Raw genomic sequence first — 23,652 nt, forward strand, 5'->3', positions numbered from 1 at the left:
GTACCCAGTTTTTTGTGTGCACACGGATCTCACCCTTGTTGCGACCCCCCCAACGTTCGCGATCACCCGTGTGCGTGTGTATGTGTGTTGCCCCGTTACCTTTTCCTGTATTTGTCTTTGTAAATAAAATCAGTTTAACTCCAAAGACTGTGCCCAGAGTCCTTGCCCTTTGAGACCTTACGAACTTGTTTTACAACAGATGCTTGACAAAGAATGGTTAGCACCAAAACTGATGCAAGCAGAAGGTTCATAATTGAAGGGTCTTCAACCTGAGACATTAATCCTGTTCCTCTTTTCACACCACAGATGCTGCCCAAAGTCCTGGGTGCTTCTAATGAGATTTTTTTAAAAAAATAATCACTTCTTGATATACAAAACAAAATAAATTGTAAAAACACCAGTGAAAGCACCATCACCTGAACACACTCTTCCAGGTCCATCTTCTCAAGCTCATGGCAATTCTGCAAATGAAAACAAGATTTATTAAAATTAAGGAAGTGTACCAATTGTCCTCTTTCCCATGCAGCTCATTTCTATAGCAGCTTTGTTTTGGCTAGAACTGCAAGATCTTTTGTGGATTTTGCATCTGAGTGTTGAATTATTTTTAAACGAACCAAAATTTCAACAAAAATCTAATCTTCAGTGAAGCTTTAGATAAGCTACAGGATCAGTAGCCCGAATTGATTGACATTTATTCCGCACTCCTCCATGGAAAAAATTTGACGCAAATTGTCAACCACAATACTTTACTCCAAGGTTGACCGATTTCAACAGTGCTCTTGTTATAAATACTTCAAAACAAAAAGTCTCTGTGACCTCAGTTGACTTGATGTACTCTGCTGGACTGTGTACATTTCATGTGATAGACAATTACCCTCTAGGCCAATGAAATATCAATTCAGTGCACAAGGCAACTCTCAGGTTATTGGAGCACTTACCCGGGCTAATGTGGTAAATCCCACATCTGTTAACTGTGAACATCTAGCAATCTCTAATATTCTGGAAAATAAAATCAAAATTCATTAAAGTAGGAAAAATTTGTCCAACAATCTCACCATGCTTTGATTTACGTAGGCCATTTTTCATGGTTATATTTACAATCAATGAAATAACTTTGTGTTACATTTCTTAAAAAAAAATACCTCCTTAGCTCTAATGGGGACTGGGATATAAAGTTTGCCAAATTGCCAAATAATATTAATTATTTTGTCTTTAACTTAAACTAAGATGGTTCAAAAACTAACAAATTAATAACAGTGATGCATCCTTTCCTCATCTGTTGGATACAAGTCAAATGTGTACTTGTAGGACTTTGTATAATTTTTTTTCTTGGAATTTGTAGTTTAAAACATGGAACAAGTTCAATTGAAAACAAAGATCCGACTCTCCAAAATCTGCTTTCATAATGCAAGTCATGTTCGAGGTATACAGTTGACCAACTCCCAGTCACGCCAATGGAAGTGGTTGCCAGAGAACTGAGGCAGAAAATGAAAGCAAGTGTAATATATTATGAATATACTGTCACAACTCAGCGATGGAGATACAGATGAGGCCTTGCTTCATGCCTACCTAAGTCGAATGCAATTCTGTCCCAATGCATTCAAAATAGCATCAGTGATGTTACTACAGCCAGAGACACAGAGTGACTGCAGTTTATGGCATCCTCTGCAAATCGTTATCAGCCCCTCATCTGTGATCTGCTGCAAAAGAAAAATCACAACAAAAGTAAAATTTTACAAGGATATTTGAGGTAGTCACGTGACACAGTGCTGTGCCACAGGTGGTTGGGATGTCCTGTTCAACAGCTTCCTGATCTTCACTGAGAGCAGCAGCAGGGAAAACAGCAGTAGGTGGCCACTTTCCTTCACTTTCCCAAGGGAAAAGTCACCCCCTCTTACTCTCTGTCAGGACACAACACACAATGTTGGAGGCGGATGAAAGGAGATTAAGAAAGTGGGCTGAACAGAGGGGAGAAGAATCATGGAGCTGTAGGAAAATAAAGGGACTCTGCAGACACCCAGCCTTAAAACAACATTTTGAAGGGTTAAAATACTGATGACTTCATTGATCAAAGTTATAAGCTCTCCTCCAGGAAAAGGATTGAGGAGGATGGAGGGAAGGGGTTGAAGTGGGTAGGAATTACAAACAACTAATTTGTTGAGTAAAATAGGTTTTTATTACTGCAAAGAGCTCTGATCTTCCTACTGGTAATGAGAACTAAAATATTATGACATTCATACAATGACAAGCTCAGTAACACAAATTACACTCAGCTGGAGGATTGCTCATACAGTAAACTGCAATTACACATTTATAACAACTGAAAAAAGATTAAACATTAAGATGGGCCTCACAGACTAAGAAATTTAAGAGCATAAAGATTAGAGATGAAAAGTGGAAGTGGATTTGAAATGAGTCAATTTGTGCTTCCTCTGCAAGGAAGTGCCAGAGGTGGATTTCCCCAACATTCTCAGAGCAAATACAAGAAACGTCCAAAATTAATAAAAGAGCAGAGGACTGCACACTGACACAAACTGTAACTGGTGGCTTGGCAAGGGGAAGGAGGAGGACTTTTTGTTTAAAGAAAAATGTTGTGGAGAGCAAATTGCAGATTGCTGCAATGTGCAGTGGTCTGAGAACATGGCATTTGCAACTTTCTTTTAGAAAGGTGGGGTGGAGGAAGGAGATAATATCACCAACATGTTTCGATTGTTAAACTGCATAGCTTATAGTTCAATGATACCACTGTTTATAACATCTGCATAATTCTCTATGTATGGTACATCTGTAAGGGATGTGCTGATTTTTATGAAAAGTGTGATTGTGTGTATTGTAATATCAACAATATCTGCTTTATTCAATGGTGGTGGAATAAAACTGTAAGCTTGTTAAAAAGACTAATTGAAGCAGAACCCTTCAGCTTGCTTATGTCTCAGATGACAGGAATGTAGAGAGAAGCCAAAGATCAGATTAGCCATGATCTTAATGAAAGAAAGAGCAGACTTGAGGGATTGTATGGTCTTCACTATTTGCAATGCTGTTGTTAAGATATGATCCGCTTGAGGCAGGGTAGTTATGATCTGGAACTCGCAGCCTGTAGAAGTTGTTGAAATCAAGATAATCGAGACTTTTAAAAGGTATCATGTAAGCCCATGAAGAAAATTTTGTAGGGCTATAGGGGAAAAGCAAAGTCTTAGGATTGACCTGTTAAAGTCATAGATTGGATGGAATGAATGGCCTCATCCTCTGCTGTAACATTTATACAATTACATGTGAGTAAGAGTCATAGAAGTAATACAGCACAGGAACAGGCCCTTCGGCCCAATTGGTCCATGCCAACCAGAGCATCCTCCTTGCTAGTCCCAGTTGCCCGTGTTTGGCCCATAACCCTCCAAGTACCTATCCAAATGCCTCTAAAATGTTGCAATTGTACCTGCCTCGACCACTTCCTCTGGCAGCTCATTCCAGGTACCTTCTGTGTAAAGTTACCTCTCGGGTCTCTCCCCTCTTATCTTGTATCTGTGCCCTCTGGACTCCCCAACCCTGGGGAAAAGACCATGACCGCCCACCTTATCCATGCCCCTCATGACTTTACAAACTTCTACAAGGTCACCCCTCATTCTTCTGCACTCCAGGGAATTGCACAAGAGTTGCACAAACTAGAGAGCTCCCTAAACTGTGGTGTTAACAGATTCCCACAGCAAACTGCAGAGGCATAATTATTGTGCACTATGCATCATAATTATTCACTGGATACAGGTGACATAAGCAAGGCTGACATTTATTATCTATCACCCTTGATTTGAGTGACTTACTTGTCATGAAAGGATACTTAAGAGTCAACAGACGTGCTCTGAGTCTAGACCTTAGAGGTGTACAAAATCTTGAAGGGCATAGATAGGGTGAATGTGTACAGTCTTTTTCATGGTGAAAGGGGATCGAAAACTAGAGGGCATAGGTTTAAGGTGAGAGGGGAAAGATTTATAAGGCACCCGAGGGGCAACATCTTCATGCAGAGGGTGGTGTGTACATGGAACGAGCAGCCACAGGAAGTGGTTGAGGCAGGTACAATAACATTTAAAGAGCACTTGGACAGGTACATGGATAGGAAAGGTTTAGGGGGATATGGATCAAGCGTTGGCAAATGGAACTAGCTTAGATGGGCATCTTGTTCAGCATGGACCAGTTGGGCTGAAGGGTCTGCTTCAGTGCTGTATGACTCTAGAATGACATATAGGCCCAAGAAGGCAGTAGATTTCCTTTCTTGAAGGACATGAACAAACAAGATGTATTTTTAATGACAATCTCTAAGTTCCAAAGCCACCCCTATTGATACTAGCTTTTTAATTCTAATTTTATTTAATTAAGAATTTAAAATCTCCAGATGCTGTGGCAGGATTGGAACTTGCGTCTTTGGATTACATGCAGGGTTCTGGATTGATAGTCCAGTAATTTAACCGGAGGGCGTATTTATAGCACTGGAGATAGGGAGGCAAGTGAGAAAGAAAACCAGTGTTGGTTCCCTCCTTAACAAGTAGCTGTCCCCACTGAAACCTGTTCACAAATGCCAGCTGAGAAGAAGAACTGGCTTGGTTGAAATGCCCTACAGGCAGACTCGTGTCATAGCTCATACACTGGTTGGGCAAAAGATCAAGGGTGATTTGCACTGGTGGAACCCCACCACCCCATTCACGAGGTACCAAATGCCTCAGAGGCGAGGAAAGGGCGATAAAAAAAAATGTAAAATAAAAAAAACAGGTTTTCTGACTCAGATGGCAAGACCCCACCACAGCTGAATAATCATTAAGGTGGTCAAAAAAGGTCCAATCTTTGAGGCAAAATACTGGAAATTTGGCTGGAGTTATGAACATATCCCTTTGACATAATGTAACCTTTTCTCTAGCAAATGTGAAGTACTGCTTCAAATTAACATTCCTTGCACTTTTGACAAAATATATTTTGCTTTTCTGGAAACCACGGGTTCAGCAATGTTTAGCCTCATGTTATTTTTAAATGGTTTTTTGTTTATAAGCAGAAGGTTTTTCCTTTTTCATCAGTTGCACTTACAGAGCAAGTCTGTAGGTTCAGAGTGACCAGCTCAGGACAGTGAGCACCAATAAATTTCAAAGCTTCATCTTCAAGCTGTGTAGAAAACAAGTACAAGTTATTTCAAAATTCACGTGTTATTTACCCAAAAGAAATCCAAGGTCAACTATAAATCATTACATAAGTAGAACTAATGACTCAGTCATGACTGGATCTAACCTTCAATGCTATACAAGATACCATTGTGTTGCTATTCCACTCCCTTTAGAAACTACACAACATTGAACATGGCATCACAGCACTTTGAGACTCAGAGTAACCCCAAGTGGCAAGAATAGCCACAGTGGTGGCACAATGGCACAGCTAGCAGAGCTGCTGCCACATAGCTCCACTGACATGGGTTCAGACCTGACCTTCGTTGCTGTCTGCATGGACGTTCTTCCTATGACACGAGGGTTTCCCTTGGGGGCTCCAGTTTCCTCCCACCTCCCAAAGATATGCAAGGTGGTAGGTTAATTGGCCACTGTAAATTGTCCCAGGTGTGTATGTGAGTGGCAGAATCTGGGGGCAATTAATGGAATAATAAAAGAGGATTTAGCGTAGGATTAGTCTGATGGTTGGCAAGGACTCAATGGCTGAAGGCCTTACTTCCATGTTGTACGACTATAATAGCTCTCAGGCAAACTAGTTCTGAAGAGTCATCAGCCTGAAACAATAGCTCTGGTTCTCCCTTTATAGATGGGACCTGACCCAAATATTTCTGCTACAAATGATTATTCCTAGTCTTGGAACCGTAATGTTGTTGCCTTTGATTTAAAACATTGGCAATATTTTCAAAATGGAACTCTCAGGATGCATCTATAATACCCTCAACTTGCTTCCATGAGGCCAATGGGTCATGAGGTGCCTGAAAGGACAGGTAGGTAGGTAGCTGGAGGTGATATGCTCCTTCTGCCATTTACACTGGGCTTCTGTGCACTCATGATATACAAACTCTAGATTCTCAGGGTCATCCAGAACATTGCTTCAGCATTTTGGTGAAGCAATCTCAATCTCTTCAAGATAAAGCTCAGAATAGAATGTCTCTTTCAGGTGTCTGATGTCAGGGCTGTAAACAACATGGATTAGCCAACATAGCTGAGCGAGTTCAACCAGGAGTCTGCATGCTGGGGATGTTGGTGAGAAAGAAGATGACATTGGTTCAGATATTATCCTTCCAGTGAATTTGGAAGATTCTCCAGTCATAGCATTAGTGGCATCATTCCAGTGCCTTAAAAGTATCTGCTATAGGCAGTCCAGGTCGCAGAAGCACATAAGAGGTCAGGAATTACTGTTGCCCAGTAGACCATGAGCTCTGCACTGGGTTTGCTGCCTTTAAATAGCTTTTTCCTCAGACAGCTAAAGGCTGTCCTGGCATGAAGACTATGGTGAATTTCATCATAGTGGAGAGGAGGCCCAAGATATGTGAAGTGGTACATGTTCTCCAGGTCCTGCCATGAACCTTTGTTATGGGAGGGCAGTGTGGTACAGTAGGAACAGGTTGGTAAAGGACCTCAGCCTTGTAGGTGTGGAGCACAAGGCCAATCTCCTCATATGCGAAGTGAATGAGTCAATAATGACCCGGAACTTAGCCCCCAAACCTTGGTTCTGGAATGGAGGCATTGTGGGTTAAACAGTCTTCCATTAGCCCTGCACATTAGTTCCATTCTAACTGGGAGACTGGAGGTGAGGTGCAACTGGTATGAGGCCGGTTCAGCAGTACCTCAACAAAAGACATTAAAAACAAGTGTAAACCTGACCTAATTCTAAGGCGAATTACAAGATTTTTTTTTTCGCTCGAGGGAGTCATAGTTCACTGCACTTTATTGTCAAGGTGGCCGTGACCCTGGGATTAAGGTGCTTACATCTTTCAGCAGTTATTCAGTGCAAAGTGAAACTTTACACCACTACTGGCAAAGTGGAAATTCAACTCAACTTTAAATAAACACCTGAGCAAATACTTCAATCACTGGGACCTGAGGAAGCAGGCTTCAGTAAATGACAATAGTAGTCAATGCACAAATTCATATTTTGCATAAATGACAATTTTAAAAAGGAACATAAGCCTGAAGCCAGTCGATTCTGCCATCTAATTATATCAAGCCAGCCTCTACCTTGCCTTAGTTCCAGTTGCCTCAATAATCCTCCTAACATCACCACTGATAGACTGGCTCTACTGTCAGAGTGTGAGGATTGTAAAGTGAAAGATTATAAAATAGCAAAACTTAGACTGCAGTCTTTTTAGGGTATAAATTAGCTGTGTCCCAAATTATAACAGTGACAACACCCACCACCTTCAACTCTAGCATTTTAAAGCACTTGCAGAGTTCTTTTTTTAAATTCTAACATTGCAGTTATTGCTGAGTTACTTGCAAAACCTGTTCAGTTCAATCATCATATTGCTATAAATCACAATGAGCATAGTATCAACAAGGAAAAAGATGGAACCCAAAGGCTAAAGAGTAATTATCAATTATTGTCAGTCTAAATTATTTCTTGCAGCAGTTTTGGCTGGCAGGCACACAACATGCTTGTGTATACGATGGATCACTGTGCTGACCTGTGTACATCCTTTAAGAAACAGAGCCTTCAGTCCTCCGCAGCCTCTCACCAGTGCTTGAATTCCATCCTTCGTCACCTGATCACACCAGGATATATTCAGCTGTTCTAGAAGTGGACATCCCTCACTAGAAACAAACAATTCTTCAAAAATAACTGCAGACAAGCAACAGTGGTGGAAAATAAAATTGCACTTATAACTTAAACTATACAAGGACATATTAATGAGCACCCAGCAAGGAATATTGTTCACTGGCAAAACGGACTGGCAATTGAATTGCAACATGTACTCTTATCAGAGCTTCCACTGACCGAGGCTTCTGCTCGAAGTGGAAGATCACAATAAATCCTAAATGAGAAAACGGCAACCTGACAGGAGTGAAAAAATAATTACTTCCCCAAAAACACGACTTACTTTGCAACTTTAACAAATGCAATCAAAGCGATGTGGGATAAGTATTCGCAGTGTATTGCAAGGTTATACCACAAGAACCACCAAGCTCAAATGCTCTAATCATAACCCCAAAAATACCTTAACACATTAAAGACCAAATGCAGGGTTATATTGATTCCTTTCCCCACCAATATAAAATAGGCACAATTTGACAAGGAACATCACTCTATGTTGTGATTAGTTATTAATGGATTCACTGAACCAGAAATTACAGAGAACTTCTGCCAGCACACAGCCCAGCTTGTTCTAGCTATGTGAGCTATCCACTTTATCAGACTAAATCTGGGGAACCATACCATGCAGGTTTGTGAGAATTTTGCTCGCCAAGCTTATTTTCCCAAACCTTACTGCAGCCTTTAACCTGGGGAAGGACCCAGAGCCACTCAGCTGTCCACAGTCATCAGTAAGGTGCATTTAACTCATGCACTCACCCGATTTGCAACCAGAGGCTGAACTTCTTGAAAGGCAAGTCCAGACCCAGAAAGGTAAGTCCAGACCCAAAAAGTCAAGGCCCTGGAAAGCAGCTGGGTCTAGTGCATGCAACTTTTGTCACATGGATGTGTCGTTACAAGTTCCACCAGTGAAATAGCTGACAAAACCCTCGATAAGCTGTAAACCCAGCTTTGTTGGCCATCAAAATCTTTGAATGTTTCTGAACCTCCTCCGAAATTCCATTTTTAATTACTTTTAATTTAATTAAAACATTAATATTGTGAGTAGTGATATTAAAGTAAACACAAAATTAATTAAAAATGCAATCCATCTTCTTTTTCATTCTTCCTTAGAGTCCCTGCCCATTCAAATAAAGCCCACTTGTGGATCCTCTGCTCGGTCTAACCTAATGTAGGCTCTGTTGGTAGTTTTTACCAAACTAATTGCTGGGGAATTCAGCAAGCCTGTGCTTCACCTCCCAGACTCCAGCATCATAGCATGCCTGAGAGATCACTAGTGGAACTCAGAATTTGAGAATTCTGTACTTGCATAAGAGGTCCAAACTTTGTCAACAAACTCCAGCCCAATGTAATAATCAACTTAACCAAGGAATAGCACTGGAAATAAATGCAGACCCAGCAAGTTTAATTCCCCTTGTGGCCCAGTCATGCGAGTATATTATTTTACTGGCTGTATGCTTTGAAATCCAATGGCCTTTTACGCTGTGCTATTAAAAAAAACAAATCACACATTAGTGAGAAAATAATCTATTGCAGATGACTCCCTAATGACACAAACTACCAAAGAAAGAGACAACGCTCTCCAGAGAGAACTGCGATAACCAGAAATTGGCACTTTGAAATTATGGGAAGTGTGAAGAATTTCAGTTTCAAAGAAATATTAAAATCAATATACAAGATTAAAGAAGAGTCCACTGCAGTATTTAATCTAACTGTAGAGTTCATTTATATGGATACTTTCAAGGTTGTTTACAGTTCATAGAAGGATTTCAAATCCTGTGGCTGTGGGCTGACAGCATCAGCATTTATTGCCCATCCTTCATCCCCTCATGTGGGTGTTGGGAGGTTGCTTTCATTTTGCACTGCTGTGCTTTGCAGAAGGGTTTACAGGGCCACTTCACATGGAAGTTAAGGTAAGCCCCACACTAGGATTAAACCAAGCAACAGTTAATAGACAACAGAGAACCCTTTTTTTTTTGAATGGCAATTCAGTAGCTTCATTATTACTTCAAACTGAATTCTCAAAAGTGCGAATGAAACTTGAACTCTCAGCCCCCACATTTTTCCAGGAAAACATCCATTAAACTATCGTACCTACCATGGTAGGTTTTTCTTGCACTTTTAGTTGTGGGAAGTGGAGGTATTTAACCTCCAAAATTATTACTATTATATAACAAGTTGTCTCGGGATGCTCTATTGCATAAGAGGCAAGCAGCTGCTTCTTGATGCAGCACTCTAAATCTTGTAGTGCAGGAAAATTTGAGATACAGGGTGGTTTCTATAGTACAAGTGCTGAGCCTTCCCTTTACACCTTAATCTCAATTCTGTATTCCAAAAGAAAACAAAGATTCTTAATTTTTAAATCTGTTTGACATTTCACTTTAAATGGATATCAGCAATTTTTTCCATATATTTTATAGCTTGGATGAGGAATTGACGTATCTCTATGTTCAGGACTTTACAGCCTTCCAGACTTAATTTCAGACCAAACACCACTCATTCCTCCCTACGCCCAGAGTAGTTATTAATGATATTGATTATATTCAATATAATCAATATATTGATATATGTCTCCTGATGCACGTTTCTTTTGTTCCATTTGCATCCATTTTTATACTATTATCCAGTGTAATTTAATCTACCGTGCATAGCACCCTGTCACAGATCTTCCCTTTTCTTCTTGCCACTGTTCCCCCATCTCTGTACTTGCTTTTGCATCTATTTTCTCTCCACTGATGCTGGGTGACCCGCTGAGAATTTCCAGTGCTTTTATTTTTGTATTTTGAAAATAAACAAACCTATTACTTGGATTAAAGAAAGGCAACTTCAGCCATGTGCTTGCAGTCTTAAGAATATTGACTCCCAACAGAAAATAAAATTCATGAGATTTTTAATGCCTTATTTGGTTCCTTGTTGGCTATTTTATATGTTGTGGTAATAGAATTTTTTCTGTTAAATTGCTTCTCTTTAGAATAGTTTATCCACTTCACGCTAGTACTTTCATTATCCAAATGCCATCAGATTATTCAACTGATAATTATTCATTAAATCAGTGGGATGTCTAACTTTGCATTAATTTACTGAATGGCAATGCTAAATGTGGGTACAAATGTGGGATTAAAATCACAGATAACCACTAAAACCTTTGAAAATGTTTAATAAAAGAAAATGAATCTGATAATAAAGTGGTCTATCATTGAAACTCACCTCAGAGCCTTCAAAGAAAGATTTGTGATAGATGTGCATGAAGCTAGGTCTAAACTTCTTAGCTTAGAGCAAAATTTACTTAGACTAGTACAGGTTCTGTAAAACAAGAACACAAAAAGTGATCAAGAATCCATTTCATCTGCTCAATGCCAATTTTCCAACAAGACTGTCAAAGGGATCATATCCTCCTCTGTTTACTTCACTGCTGATGTATGGCCTGCTGAGTATTTCAACCATTTTCTGCTTTTGTCCCTTCTCTCCGATAATAGCAACAGCACAAAGAAAAATCCTCACACTGTTTTGCTTGACTGAAAGATTTAGTTTCACGAAAAACTTCACTTGTCGGAATAAATTAATTGCACTACGTTTGAAGTGCAAGGTCATTCGGAGGAAAATGAAAAGAATTCTACTTTTTGTTTTCCGCAGTGACGAGCGATGGTAATAGGCAACCTGGATTAGACGATATGTGGCACCAAAACGTCATGAGGAATAAAAATGACATCAGTGACCTAACTACAATTAATTCAGCAGCTTTAGCATATCAGGCAATTTCTAATGTAAACACTAATTTATTGCAATGTCAGCACAGGATTGGGTAACTGGTTTGCAAAACAAAACTCCCTATGTTATTTAAGGATGCAAAACTGAAATCAGTAGCTACAGGTTTATAATTGCAGATTTGACATCTTGCACTGAGGTGGGAAATTACAAGAATCAATTAGAAACAGAAGTGACGAAGCATTTGGGCTGATTAAAACCCTGCCTCAGACTTCTGAGTAAAAAGAAAATCGATTAAAAAGGTCTGACATTTAAAGAATATGGTAAATGGTAGTGCTGATAGACATTGTCATACGACTTCTAGACATCAATTCAAACAAAGTTCTTTAGAGATTAATCGAAAACTCCCTGGTTGCCTAAGATGTAGGCTGTCTCATGTGTTGATAGCCTGCCTGGATCCTACAGTCCCTCTCATCACATCCTGTTGGATATGATGGAAACTGTTGTCTGCTCCTTTCTTGGTTTTGTTGCACAGCTCTCCCTTACCCAGAGATTTCTGGCTGAAAGGTAGTTGCTAGTCAGGCTGGGGCATGCTATGCAGTCGAGGTTTAAGGTAAGAGGGGAAAGATTTAAAAGGAACTTGAGGGGCAACTTCTTCAGCACAGAGCGTGGCATGTATATGGATAGAGCTGCCAGAGGAAGTGGTTGAGGCAGGTGCAATAACAACATTTAGAGTCAGAGTTACACAGCACGGAAACAGGCCCTTCCACCCAACTGGTCCATGCCGACCAAGATGCCCCATTCAAGCTACTCCCATTTGCCAGCGTTTGACCCATAACCTTCTAAACCTTTCCAATCCATGTACCTGACCAACTGTCTTTTAAAAGTTGTTATTGTACATGCCTCAACCACTTCCTCTGGCAGTTCATTCCACATACGTACCACTCTATGTAAAAAAAAAAGTTGCCCCTCAAATTCCTATTAAATCTCTCCCCTCTCTCCTTAAACCTATGCCCTCTAGTTCTTGATTCCCCAACCCTGGGAAAAAGACTGAGTGCATTCACCCAATCTATGCCCCTCATGATTTTATACACCTCGAAAAGATCACCCATCAATCTCCTATGTTCTAAAGAATAAAGTCCTAGCCTGTCCAGCCTCTCGCTATAACTCAGTCCCTCAAGTCCTGGCAACATCCTTGTAAATCTTTTCTGCATCTTTCCAGTCTAATAACATCCTTCCTATAGCAGGGCGACCAAAACTGAACACAGTACTCCAAGTGCAGCCTCACCAGCATCCTGTACAACCACACCATGACCTCCCAATTTTTATACTCAATGCCCCGACTTATGAAGGCCAGCATGTCAAAAGCCTTCTTCATCACCCTGTCTACCTGTGGCTCCATTTTCAGTGAACCACGTACTTATACTCAACTCTGTTCGACAACACTCCTCAAGGCCCTGCCATTCACTGTGAAAGTCCTGCCTGGATTTGACTTTCCAAAATGCAACACCTTGCACTTATCCGAATTAAACTCCATTTGTCATTCCTCAGCCCACTGACCAAACTAATCAAGATCCCCCTGTAATTTTTGAAAACCATTTTTCAATATACTACCTAATTTAGTGTCATCTGCAAACTTACTAACTATACCCTGTACATTAGAAACATATTAGAACTACAGCACAATTCAGGCCCTTTGGCCCACAAAGCTGTGCCGAACATGTCCCTACCTTAGAAATTACTAGGCTTACCCCATAGCCCTCTATTTCACTCAGCTCCATGTACCTATCTAACAGTTTCTTGAAAGTTGAAAGACCCTATCATATCCGCCTCCACCACCGTTTCCGGCAGCCCATTCTAAATCTAAATCATTGATATAGATGACAAACAACAATGGGCCCAGCACCAACCAGAGGCACACCACTAGTCACAGGCCTCCAGTCCAAGAAACAAATCTTCCACTATCACCCTCTCCTTTCTACCATCAAGCCAATTGTGTATCCAATTTGCTAGTTCTCCCTGGATTCCATGCTATCTAACCTTCCCAAGCAGCCTACCATTTAGACTGATACACGGATAGGAAAGGTTTAGAAGGATATGGGCTACACACAGGCAAATGGGACCAGCTCAGATGGGCATCTTGGTCAGCATGGATGAGTTGGGCCAAAGGGCCCGTTTCCGTGCTGGATGACTATTCACTGGCTTCGTGTGGAGGGAACCACTGCGTCAATGACAATGAGATCACCATTTCATTGCTGAAGGAGCATGGGGGAAGGACAGGGGTTTATGCCAGGTTCCTGGCACAAGTGCACTCAGGCACTGCAGATATCTTTTTTTTTTAAAAAGTACAGTTTAGGGAGGGTACATACATGTAAATGATTGAACTGCAGGAGCAAAAGCATTATGAAGTACAATAGATCGACGAGCAGGTGAAAATGTCAAACTACAAGGTTATTTTAGAAAAACTTTCTTCATATTTTAATTTATCCAGGATAAGTGCTTTTAAGGGGAGAGTGTTTGCTTAACAGTAGCTTAATACACTATGAAATACTCATATCTCATTGCAATGTTTAATGTTTTATGGCTTGAATAGTTTATAAATAGCTGAGGTTTTTACTGTTTGACTGATTTCTTAAGATTACATTGGAGAAAGTTGCAAATGTCTGAGGAGGAAAAGGAAGTCACCAACAGCAACTTCGATTCCTAGGAGTACCTCAGAGGTTTGTATTCCCGTGTAATGGTGAATTCAATAGTTTTGACTGCTATAAAACCCAGGCCACAAGAACAACTTTTATGAAGGCAGTGTCGAAAACAACTTGTTTTTTTACATTTGAAACTAGCCCGTAATTCACTATGTCCATGAATTCACAAACTAGAGGTTTACATTAATTTGCTAGAAATTCACACTTCAGTTATATCAGCAGATGTCGGACTTGGAAAACAAACACAGAAAGCTGCTTTTTTTAAAAAAGTTAACAGCACATTATTGCATCAAAGGAAGTAGCTTATTTACTGATACATCACTTCCCTCCTACTCTTTCCAACTTTGGTCACAGCTTGCACTGTGACTTTTACCATTCATCCAAGCCCACATCAGAAAACAAAGGCTACAGCTTATTAGAAAAGTGTTTTACTTACGCATCTGTGATTTTTGTGCATCCATTCAGATTTAACTGTTCAATATTCCTGCAATTCTGAGCAAAGGTCCTGGAACAATAAAACAGAGGTGTTACAAAGTGCACTTACACTTTAAATGCACTGCAAAATTACAGACAAACGTTCCACCAAATGGATTATACTGGCACTGAATCACTACCATTCTCTGCCCATGAAAAATAATGACATGCATTTATATAACCTTTAACGTGGGCAAACTCCCCAAGGAGCTTCACAGTAGCATTAACACCCATCATATTCAACACAATGACCACGTTGGAATCTTTTACGTTTTCATCTCAGAACAGGACTGCACCTGAAAGCTACACTTCTAGTTTCATTTGGTGGTTCTGAAAGGAACTAAGAAATGGAAGGGGAAATTGGCCACTTGGTCCCTCACTGAACAGGCAAGCAGACAAAAATCACAGCTGATCTTTTCTCTCAGTGCCACATTGCTGGACTATCCCCACATCCATTGATTCCCTTTATATCCAAGTCTATGCTCAGTGACCGAGCTTCTAAAACCCTCTCGGATGGAGAATTTCAAAGATTTGTCGCCTGGTGGGCGAAGGAATTTCTCATGTCTTGAGCAACTGACCTTTTTTTAAGAATGACCCTTAATTCCAGACACCGTAGCCAAAGAAAACATCAAGTCTGTATGCGTCTTGTCAAACCCCATAAGAATTTTATACATTTCACCAAGATACCTCTCTGATTCTTCTGAACTTGAGAGGATAGCATCAGTGTGCTTAATCTCCTGTCATATGACAAACTCAGCATCCCAGGAATCAAGCTGATGGAACCCTTTGTTGTATCATCCATCTTAGAGGGACCAGGCCTGCACACAATATTCGAGATGTTGTCTCACCAGAGCCCGATATAATTGGAGCAAGACATCTCTAATCTTGTACTCAAATTCTCAATAAAGATTCTCTTTCAATAAAGGCCACCATACAAATTGCCTCCCTAACCCCTGTTCTTTCTAATTGTTAGCTTTCAGATGATTTGTAAACAAAGGCACAATTTTTAAAAATTACACTGTCTTTCTAATATTTCTATCAAAACAGGCAACTTTACATTTTTCCACATTACATTTCATCAGCCATATCTCTGCATATTTACTTAATTTGTCAATATCATCTTGAAGACTTTCTGCATTTTATTCATAGCTCACATTGCTACCTACCTTTGGATCATCGATAAAATTACACACAACGGCTTCATCCAAATCAATGATATAGACTGAGAGCAGCTAGGGCCCCAACACCAATCTCTGTTGCACCCTCTCCAAAACCAAAAGTCCTGTCAAAGCCAATCCTCAAACCACCAAGTACATTATTTCCAATCCCATGTGCTCTAATCTTGTTCAATAAGCTCACAGTGCATTTTATCCAAGGTCTTCTGGAGGCCCAAATACATCACATTCACTGGCATGCCCTTATCTATTAGAAGTTAAAAAATGGGAGCAAGAATTGGCTACTTGGCCCTTTCTGCCTGCTCCACCATTCAATATTTGTTTAATTTCTCTTCCATTTCCTCATTCCACAATACAACTTCTCCAATCTCAGTTTGCATGGACCCAAATTACTTTTAGCTTATTCTTTTTAAGATCTGTAGAAGTTCTTGGCCTGTTTTGCATTTTTTCCCTAGATTCTCATTCTACTTTCCTATTCCTTATCAATGCTTGGATCCTCCTTTCCTTAATTCTGAAATTTTTCTAAAACTTTCTTTCTTGGCAACATTTTCTTTTGTTCTAATACTATCTTCAACTTCTTCATGGTCACTGCTGGACCACTTTTCCTAGGTTTTAATTTTACCTCAAAAGTGGATATATATTACTTGTAAACTATGAATTGATTCTTCAAATGCTTACTGTCCTAGCTTTTCATACAATTTTCAAATCTACCTAATCTATTTTATGCTTTATTCAGAATTGAGATGTTTCAGATTCAACAAAGTACTTTCAATTTTTATACAAAAGTCTGTCAGATTATGAACATCATTCCCTAAAATTCCAGATCAATTAATCCTTTCTCATTATGCAACACTGGGTCTAAAATAGCCAGTACCTTCATTGATTCCTTAATCAACTGAAAACACTCTACACAAATTCATCCTCCACATTGTTGCTGCGAGTCTACTTTGCCCAGTCTTTTGTAGATTCAAGTCCCCATGATTATTACATCATCCTTGATATATGTACCTTTAATTTCTCTATTAGTTTAAAGGCTTATCCATCGCCCTCATTAATCAATTTGCAAGGATATTAGTGCAGCCAGAGTCGAGTGAAGCTCACTCCAATGGAACAGCTCCCTCTTTCCGAGGCTTACATCAGCCCAAAGAATTGAAACCTATTTCTCCGACACCAATCTTTGAGCCTCATTTCCAATTCTCTTACCTATTTATCCTGTCTATTTGCACATACTGTGATCTGTTTCTTAATGTGAACCTTAACTGCTCACAATGCTTCAACAGAATCTCCCTCTTTGCTCCAAGGCATTGTTGTCCATATAGAACATGACAACTGGAGAGATATCTTTAACCTTAGCACTAGGCAGGCAACATTGCATTGTGATTCATGCTCACAGCTGCAGAGAACACTATTCACCTCCCTAACTATACCGTCCCCTTCTACCACTACATAACCTTTCAATACCCCAGTCTGAAAGCCACCTTGTACCACAGTGCTGTGGCAGTTTGCATACCAATTCTGTAAGCTCTGCTCTTATCTACACAGGCTGAAAGCCACCTTGTACCTGTTGGACAAGTGCAAGAGCCAAGGCTCCTGCAACCCAACCATCTGGATCCCCAAACCCATCTCACTCATAATCACATCCTCCTGTCCTCCTTGAATGGCTGATTCTACAAAACTTAATTTAAGGAGCGTGGCTGCTTGCTGGAACACTGTGTCCAGGTAACTTACAACCTCCAGATGAATAGCCACGTCCAAGTCTCAGTGCGGATGAGCAAGCTTCTGAGTCGCAGTTTGTTGAGCTGCAGACATTTACTATGTATGTGTCCGCCATGGATCCCATTAGCTTCCATCAACTCCCACATACTACAGCTGCAACACATAACCTGCCTTGCTCATCTTAAAATATTTAACAACGAATTTTTAATTGTTACTGTTGTCCTTATTTCACTGAAGTCCTTTGCTCACTAAAGATCACACCCTGTGGATGCTACACCCACTACCATGTTCAGAGCTAGCCTATAAATTTATTTTGCCACTACCAGTACTTTTGAGTCACCAGACTTCAATCACTAGTTCTAGCTGGGTACCCAATTACCTTGAAGCCTTAAGGCTACTTGTTTTCAACATTACATCACCTCAATTTAAAACTGCAAGGGTAAGGGAATTTAACTGTAGAACTAATAAATTTTATTTCCTCATAACTTAAACCAGCCATCACTGGCAAGATACCACTTGGACATTTGCATAGCAGACTGTTAGGCTAATCAGCAATAATGAAACAACAAGGTCTTTCATTAGGAGGGAAAATCCATGCACCACAAACATGATCAAGCTGCAAAGATCTTTCACCCTGATGAAAGGAGGCAAATATGCATAGCCAGAGTACAAACTCCTGATCAATTTGGGGTTAAATGTTAAATATGACCAAGCTAAGGGTATATTGTAGAATGAAAGTGATAATTAGACATGACTGGCTGGCTTTCATTTCCCTAATCAAGCAGCATCTTTCTGAATTTACCATGGAGAACTATTAATATTCTATGATCAAAGTCAACAATGGCCTTTGGATCGCTTCCTTGTTACAATTACAGTAATTCCTCAGTCCGCTACTTATAATTTTGGCAGATACATACTTTTAACTCTTTGTTGAACTGTACTTTTAAATTGTGAATAATAATGCCAGACGTACAAATCCTTCTCCCTCAAGAGGAACCCTTCATACAAAACATCCCAACCACGCCCAACTATGTGGGATGTCAAAGTTCAAAGATCACAGCACTGCATTAATCACAAAGTAAACATGATCGAGCTATTATCCATTTCTTCTTTTGATTTAAATTCTCAGAAGTTTACATTGATATCTACATTATGAAATTGCAGGACACCAAATGTATGGAGCTTGTAGGCACAGCACTTTGATAAATTTGCACCTCTTGACAAGGCCATTCTTCCAAAAGAAATAATAGTTATTTGGGAGAACAGTTTCTTTATTCCTATTCTCAAGAGATCAGTGACATTAGTGAATGGGGTGGGAGGAAAACAAGAGGAGGAGAAAACTGCCTTCCAAAATTCACCTTTGTTGGAAATTTTAATCGCACACATTTAATCGACCATACAGAAACAAACTGCCATTTTATCTAGGCAGCCAAGAGTCAAGGCAGAATTGACCTCCCAAACATTAAATATGACTATTGGGCATCTCAGATCCAAAATGCTCACGGTCTGATTATTACCTTCGAAAAGCAGCAATTTCCCTGCTGAGTTCATTCCATCCATCCTTAGAAGACTAAGAATGGACTCCAAGCCTTTCAGTCTGGAGTGAGCCTAACTATCTGAACCTCTTTCCCCAGCTCAGTATTAACTCCAGTACCAAACAATACATTTCCATCACCACAAACTTACTCCAACTCCCCCCATCCCCTAACCACACCTCTGTAAATAATTCTCTACCCTGTGTGCATCTTTGTCAGATACCCTAAAAGGGTGATCAGAAATGAGACTGTTAATAGAGAACCTTAATGTATTACCTGTCTACAGTGGGATTACAGTGCGATGAAATCTATGCATGCTCCAATAACGGGAACCCCACAAAAGGCAGGTTGCAAAACCTTGGGCTGTTTTCCATTGCGTAGGAAGAAATGATTTAATTAGAGCATTTAAAATGTTAAAGTATGTGATAGAAAGATAAGGAAGTAGTTTTTTTCTGGAACTTATATCAAGAACATGGAGACAGAAAATTCAGAGTAAAGCAACTCAGGAACTAAATCAGGAAGTACAAAAGGAAATGGAAACAAATAATTTTGCCCCAAAATTCCATGAGGTGCTGGGGCTGTTGTAATTAAAATGGGCAGGTATTTTTCTTTGGCAAATTATTAAGTGACAAGCAGCTTAAAAAGGAAAATAGAGTTAAGATCTTGATAAACCTTGATCTAAATGAAAAAGTTCACAGATTTAAATGGCCTCCTCCTTTTACACAGCTCCCTTCATGTACTCTAATTACATCCCTATGTTCAAAATTCTGAACATTTGCCTAGGAAGCCTCAAAGATCATTACATGCATTGCAGTTCTAGAAAAGCAAATGCTATGTTTGCTATGCATACACATCTGAACAAGAATTCACCCTATTAAACGAACTTAAAATTAATCCCACGTATGATGCCCTTTCATCTTGACATATTACTCATTTCTTTGGCCATCGTTCAAAGTTTTCCACTGCACCACCAGTTAGGAAAGATACATCACTTGTAATAGCTTTCATGTACAAGTTTACCTTAAAGAGTTGTCTCCCACTCCAAGGCATCCTCGCAAACTAAGCTTCCGTAAAAACCCACCACATCTTTTAGAAATATTCTCTACTACTCGCCCCTGTGTAAGGAAAAGGAAATAATTTCAAACACAGGAGTTTGACACAATATAGAAGATATTTGTACGATGTAGATCATGAATTCAATGGCTTTCATAACCTGAATGAAAAAATTCCATTTCTCCGTTCAAAATCTGATAGAAAGTGATAATATTTTTAATTAAAAGTTAATTGCATAATAAATAAGATGAAGACAGATGTACAAAGAGAAAATGCTGGAATTCCACAAAGTTCAGAAAATGAAAAGCAAGTTAACATTTTGGAGCTAGGCCCTTGATTGTAGTAAGATTCACTACATTCTGGCTAAATGCCGTTAATAGACAAAAATGGAGAAAAAATACTGTGATCAAATTGTAAAAATCAAAGTTCAAAGAAGGACCAACCAACAATAAAATCCCCTAATTTCCAGCACTTTGCCTTTCAAAGGCACTTGCCTAAATCCCCATGTGAACTTGGCATTAAAGACATATCATCAAAATGTCATGATTCTACCTGATACAAGCTCCATACTCCAACAATTATACTTTTGTATCAAACCACCAAGCTTTCCCAATGTGCGTGTGCACCAGATGATAAGAGTTAGAACTTGCATAATAAAAACAAAAAAAATGTAGATATGTTCTGGGGCAACCAGACTATCAATAGAAGCAGTTTACAATGAAAAGATTTGTTCAACAAAGGGTGTTCAGGTCTTAGAAAGTTAAGTAACCAGTGGAATGACAGGTATGCTGCATAACTGCCAATGTGAGCATTATGGGTGGTTCAACTGTCAGGGAGATGACCAACTGTAAATGCCTAGCAGTCTAGACATATTTAAAAACAGAAAAATGTTGGCATTCCATAGAAGGCTCATCAGCATCTGTAAAGACAATTTAGGATTTCGTAACCAGACTGGTGAGGGCTAGAAAGTGTCAGCAAGACTGCTAATGGGGTTCAGCATGTGTGGTGGGAGACCACATTGATGACATTTTGCGTCATCTTTCCTCCTTCAACCTTAAAAGAACTCAGTATTGAAGAATCCATTTAAGTTACAGTTCTGAAGAATTTACAATATACAAGAAATAATGAACAAATTCAGCTTTGGCAGTCGCACTGTCCAGACAATAATTGCATGCAATGCTCATATGCACAGAGCCAATTTTGTTCCATTCAGATCTATGGAACAAAGTGAATGTCTGGTGCAGTACATAATAGGTCTAATATATAATGCCATCTAATTAACTAACTACTGGCCCAAAATAAATGTTTATCCTTTTAAACATAGGCAAAATTTTACAATGCTCCTGTATTTATGTTCTTACAATAAAAGCACCAAGTTCCTTTTAAATTCTCTAACAAATTTGCAAGTCCTACATTGAGACAAAACACATTTTCACTCCTCTCCTTACATCATTTCATGCACTGTCTCCATTTCCCAATTACTTTAAAAAAAATTTTAAACAGCTATTGTAAGGTGCACTTCAGTAAAAAAATCAAAAGACAGATTATCTAAATGGAGAGAGACTGCAAATGAGTGAAGTAATGAGGGATCAAGGTGTTCTGGTGCACAAATCACAAAACTATCAGGCAGGTCTTATAAATAGTTAAGAAGGCCAATGACATCTTGGCCATCATTGCAAAGGGATTGGAGTTTAAAAATAGAGAGGTTTTATTGCAATTGTACTGGTATTAGCAAGGCCTCACCTGGAATGCTGCATACAGTTTTGGTGTCCTTACATACAATAAAAGATATAGATTGGAGAGAGTACAAAGGAGATTCACCAAACTATTCCTGGGATGAGAGGGTTGTCCTATCAAGAGAGACTAAAAATAGTTTGGGCCTGTATCCCTTGGAGTTTAGAAGAATGGGTGGCCTTATTCAAACATACAAGATCCTAAGAGGGCTTGACAGGGTAGATGGTGAAATATTTTCACTATTGGGAGGGTCTCAACAAAGGGTCATAACCACAAGGAGCCAGTCATTTAAAAAAAAATGTAGAAATTTCTTCTCAGAGATGGTGGCGAATCTCCAGAATTCTCTGCCCCAGCGGTTGGTGGAAGCTGGATCATTAGGAGTATTTAAAGTGGAAGTGGATAACTATTTGATAGATCGAGGTATAGAGCTGTATGGAGCAATGGTACTAGAGAGCTGAGGCCAGCATAAATCAACCATGATCATATTAAAACGCATGAAGGATCTGATGGCCTCCTATTTTCTTGTGCACTGTGCAATCTACAGACACCATGCCCACTCCCCTGTCCTTTTCCACCCATTGTTGACCTAGTGTCCCACTGTATCATCATGAAAATGCATTGATCCTCTTGTTCCACATGTCAAGTCTCCATCAACCAAATGCCTAGGGGAGCTTCAGAGCATTGGTCAAGGCCCTTCTAGTGAGGCAAAATGTGGACAAGTATTTGGTCTAACCCCCATACCTACAAGGTAGCTCCTGATTGGCATTATCTACGATCCAAGATCTCTCAGAACCATGTGTGTATTTGGCTGATGTAGGGTAGGAGAGAACAGCTGCTTGACATTTCTGATTGGACACAAATGCCCAGAGCCTATGCAGATTAATATATCAGAGATTAATTTATCATATTCTTCTCACAGAAGAAGAGCAAAACAAAAAGATACAATTGCTATAATCAAGAATCAAGGGAATTGATTTAGAGCCAGTCTCAGCCACAGGAAATTAATGCTTACTGATTGAACAAAATTAGACGTGTCCTGCGTAGTGCATGAAGCATTACATAGGGCATTTTTGAGCAAGATGACACTATACGCATATACATGTTGCGAGCCCTTGACAATACAAGAAAGGTAGGCAGAGTACAATTATAGATTTCACTTTTGCAATTATGATGTCTGCAACATGAAACCTATGATACTCAGAACAAATTAAACAGAATTAATTTCCTACATAAATTTTATAAATTAAATTCAATGAAAGGAGCTAAAACTGTAAAAAAAAAACGCAGAATGACACCATTGCCAAGTCCCTCGATAGGGGTGAGTGAGTGCCTACATCCCCTCCCCTAATACTTTGGCCATTGGTCCCCAAACAAATTCATGCAAATTTTCCCATACTGACTAACCAATAGTTCAGACCTGTTGTGACTATATAACACTCTTATTTTATTCTCTAATGCAGCCCATGTTTTCTCCATCTCTATTCCTGCACTCCAGTAGATGATGCTAAACAAAATCTTGGGAAGCTGGCAGCTTCCACAATACACCTCCCAGATGTAAAAGGCCACAAAGACCTTATGGTAAAAGCCCAACTTAGCTCAGTTCACACAAATGTTAGAATACAGCTGAAAACTGTTCCTTTGTTCCTTACTGAAAGTTGAGTGCTTCTGTTATCCCTGGATACATCATGGAAGAATATTCCAACATACCCAATTAAACAGAGAATGCATGACACATTCATTTTGATCAATGCAGTTATTTACTTCCTGTCTTTAGTTAAGCATGCTTTT

The 23,652-nt window shown here is 39.6% G+C and overlaps 1 protein-coding gene across 4 annotated transcripts in view; it reads right to left on the reverse strand.

Moving 5' to 3' along the window:
- LOC127582905 (F-box/LRR-repeat protein 20) overlaps nt 1-23,652 on the reverse strand; it is a 115,589-nt gene that overhangs the window by 16,449 nt on the left and 75,488 nt on the right. For 3 of the 4 annotated variants that reach the window (XM_052038551.1, XM_052038550.1, XM_052038548.1), the window contains 8 exons: nt 20,098-20,192; nt 14,614-14,682; nt 10,978-11,073; nt 7,646-7,772; nt 5,068-5,142; nt 1,570-1,700; nt 939-999; nt 417-461 (listed from right to left, as the gene is read on the reverse strand). In XM_052038551.1, coding sequence (XP_051894511.1) covers nt 417-461; nt 939-999; nt 1,570-1,700; nt 5,068-5,142; nt 7,646-7,772; nt 10,978-11,073; nt 14,614-14,682; nt 20,098-20,192 — 699 coding nt within the window. The remainder of the gene's footprint in view (nt 1-416; nt 462-938; nt 1,000-1,569; nt 1,701-5,067; nt 5,143-7,645; nt 7,773-10,977; nt 11,074-14,613; nt 14,683-20,097; nt 20,193-23,652) is intronic. The other variant, XM_052038549.1, reaches the window with a different exon arrangement.

This window comes from Pristis pectinata, chromosome 25 (genome assembly GCF_009764475.1).
Source record: "Pristis pectinata isolate sPriPec2 chromosome 25, sPriPec2.1.pri, whole genome shotgun sequence".
Taxonomy (NCBI): Eukaryota; Metazoa; Chordata; class Chondrichthyes; order Rhinopristiformes; family Pristidae; genus Pristis; species Pristis pectinata.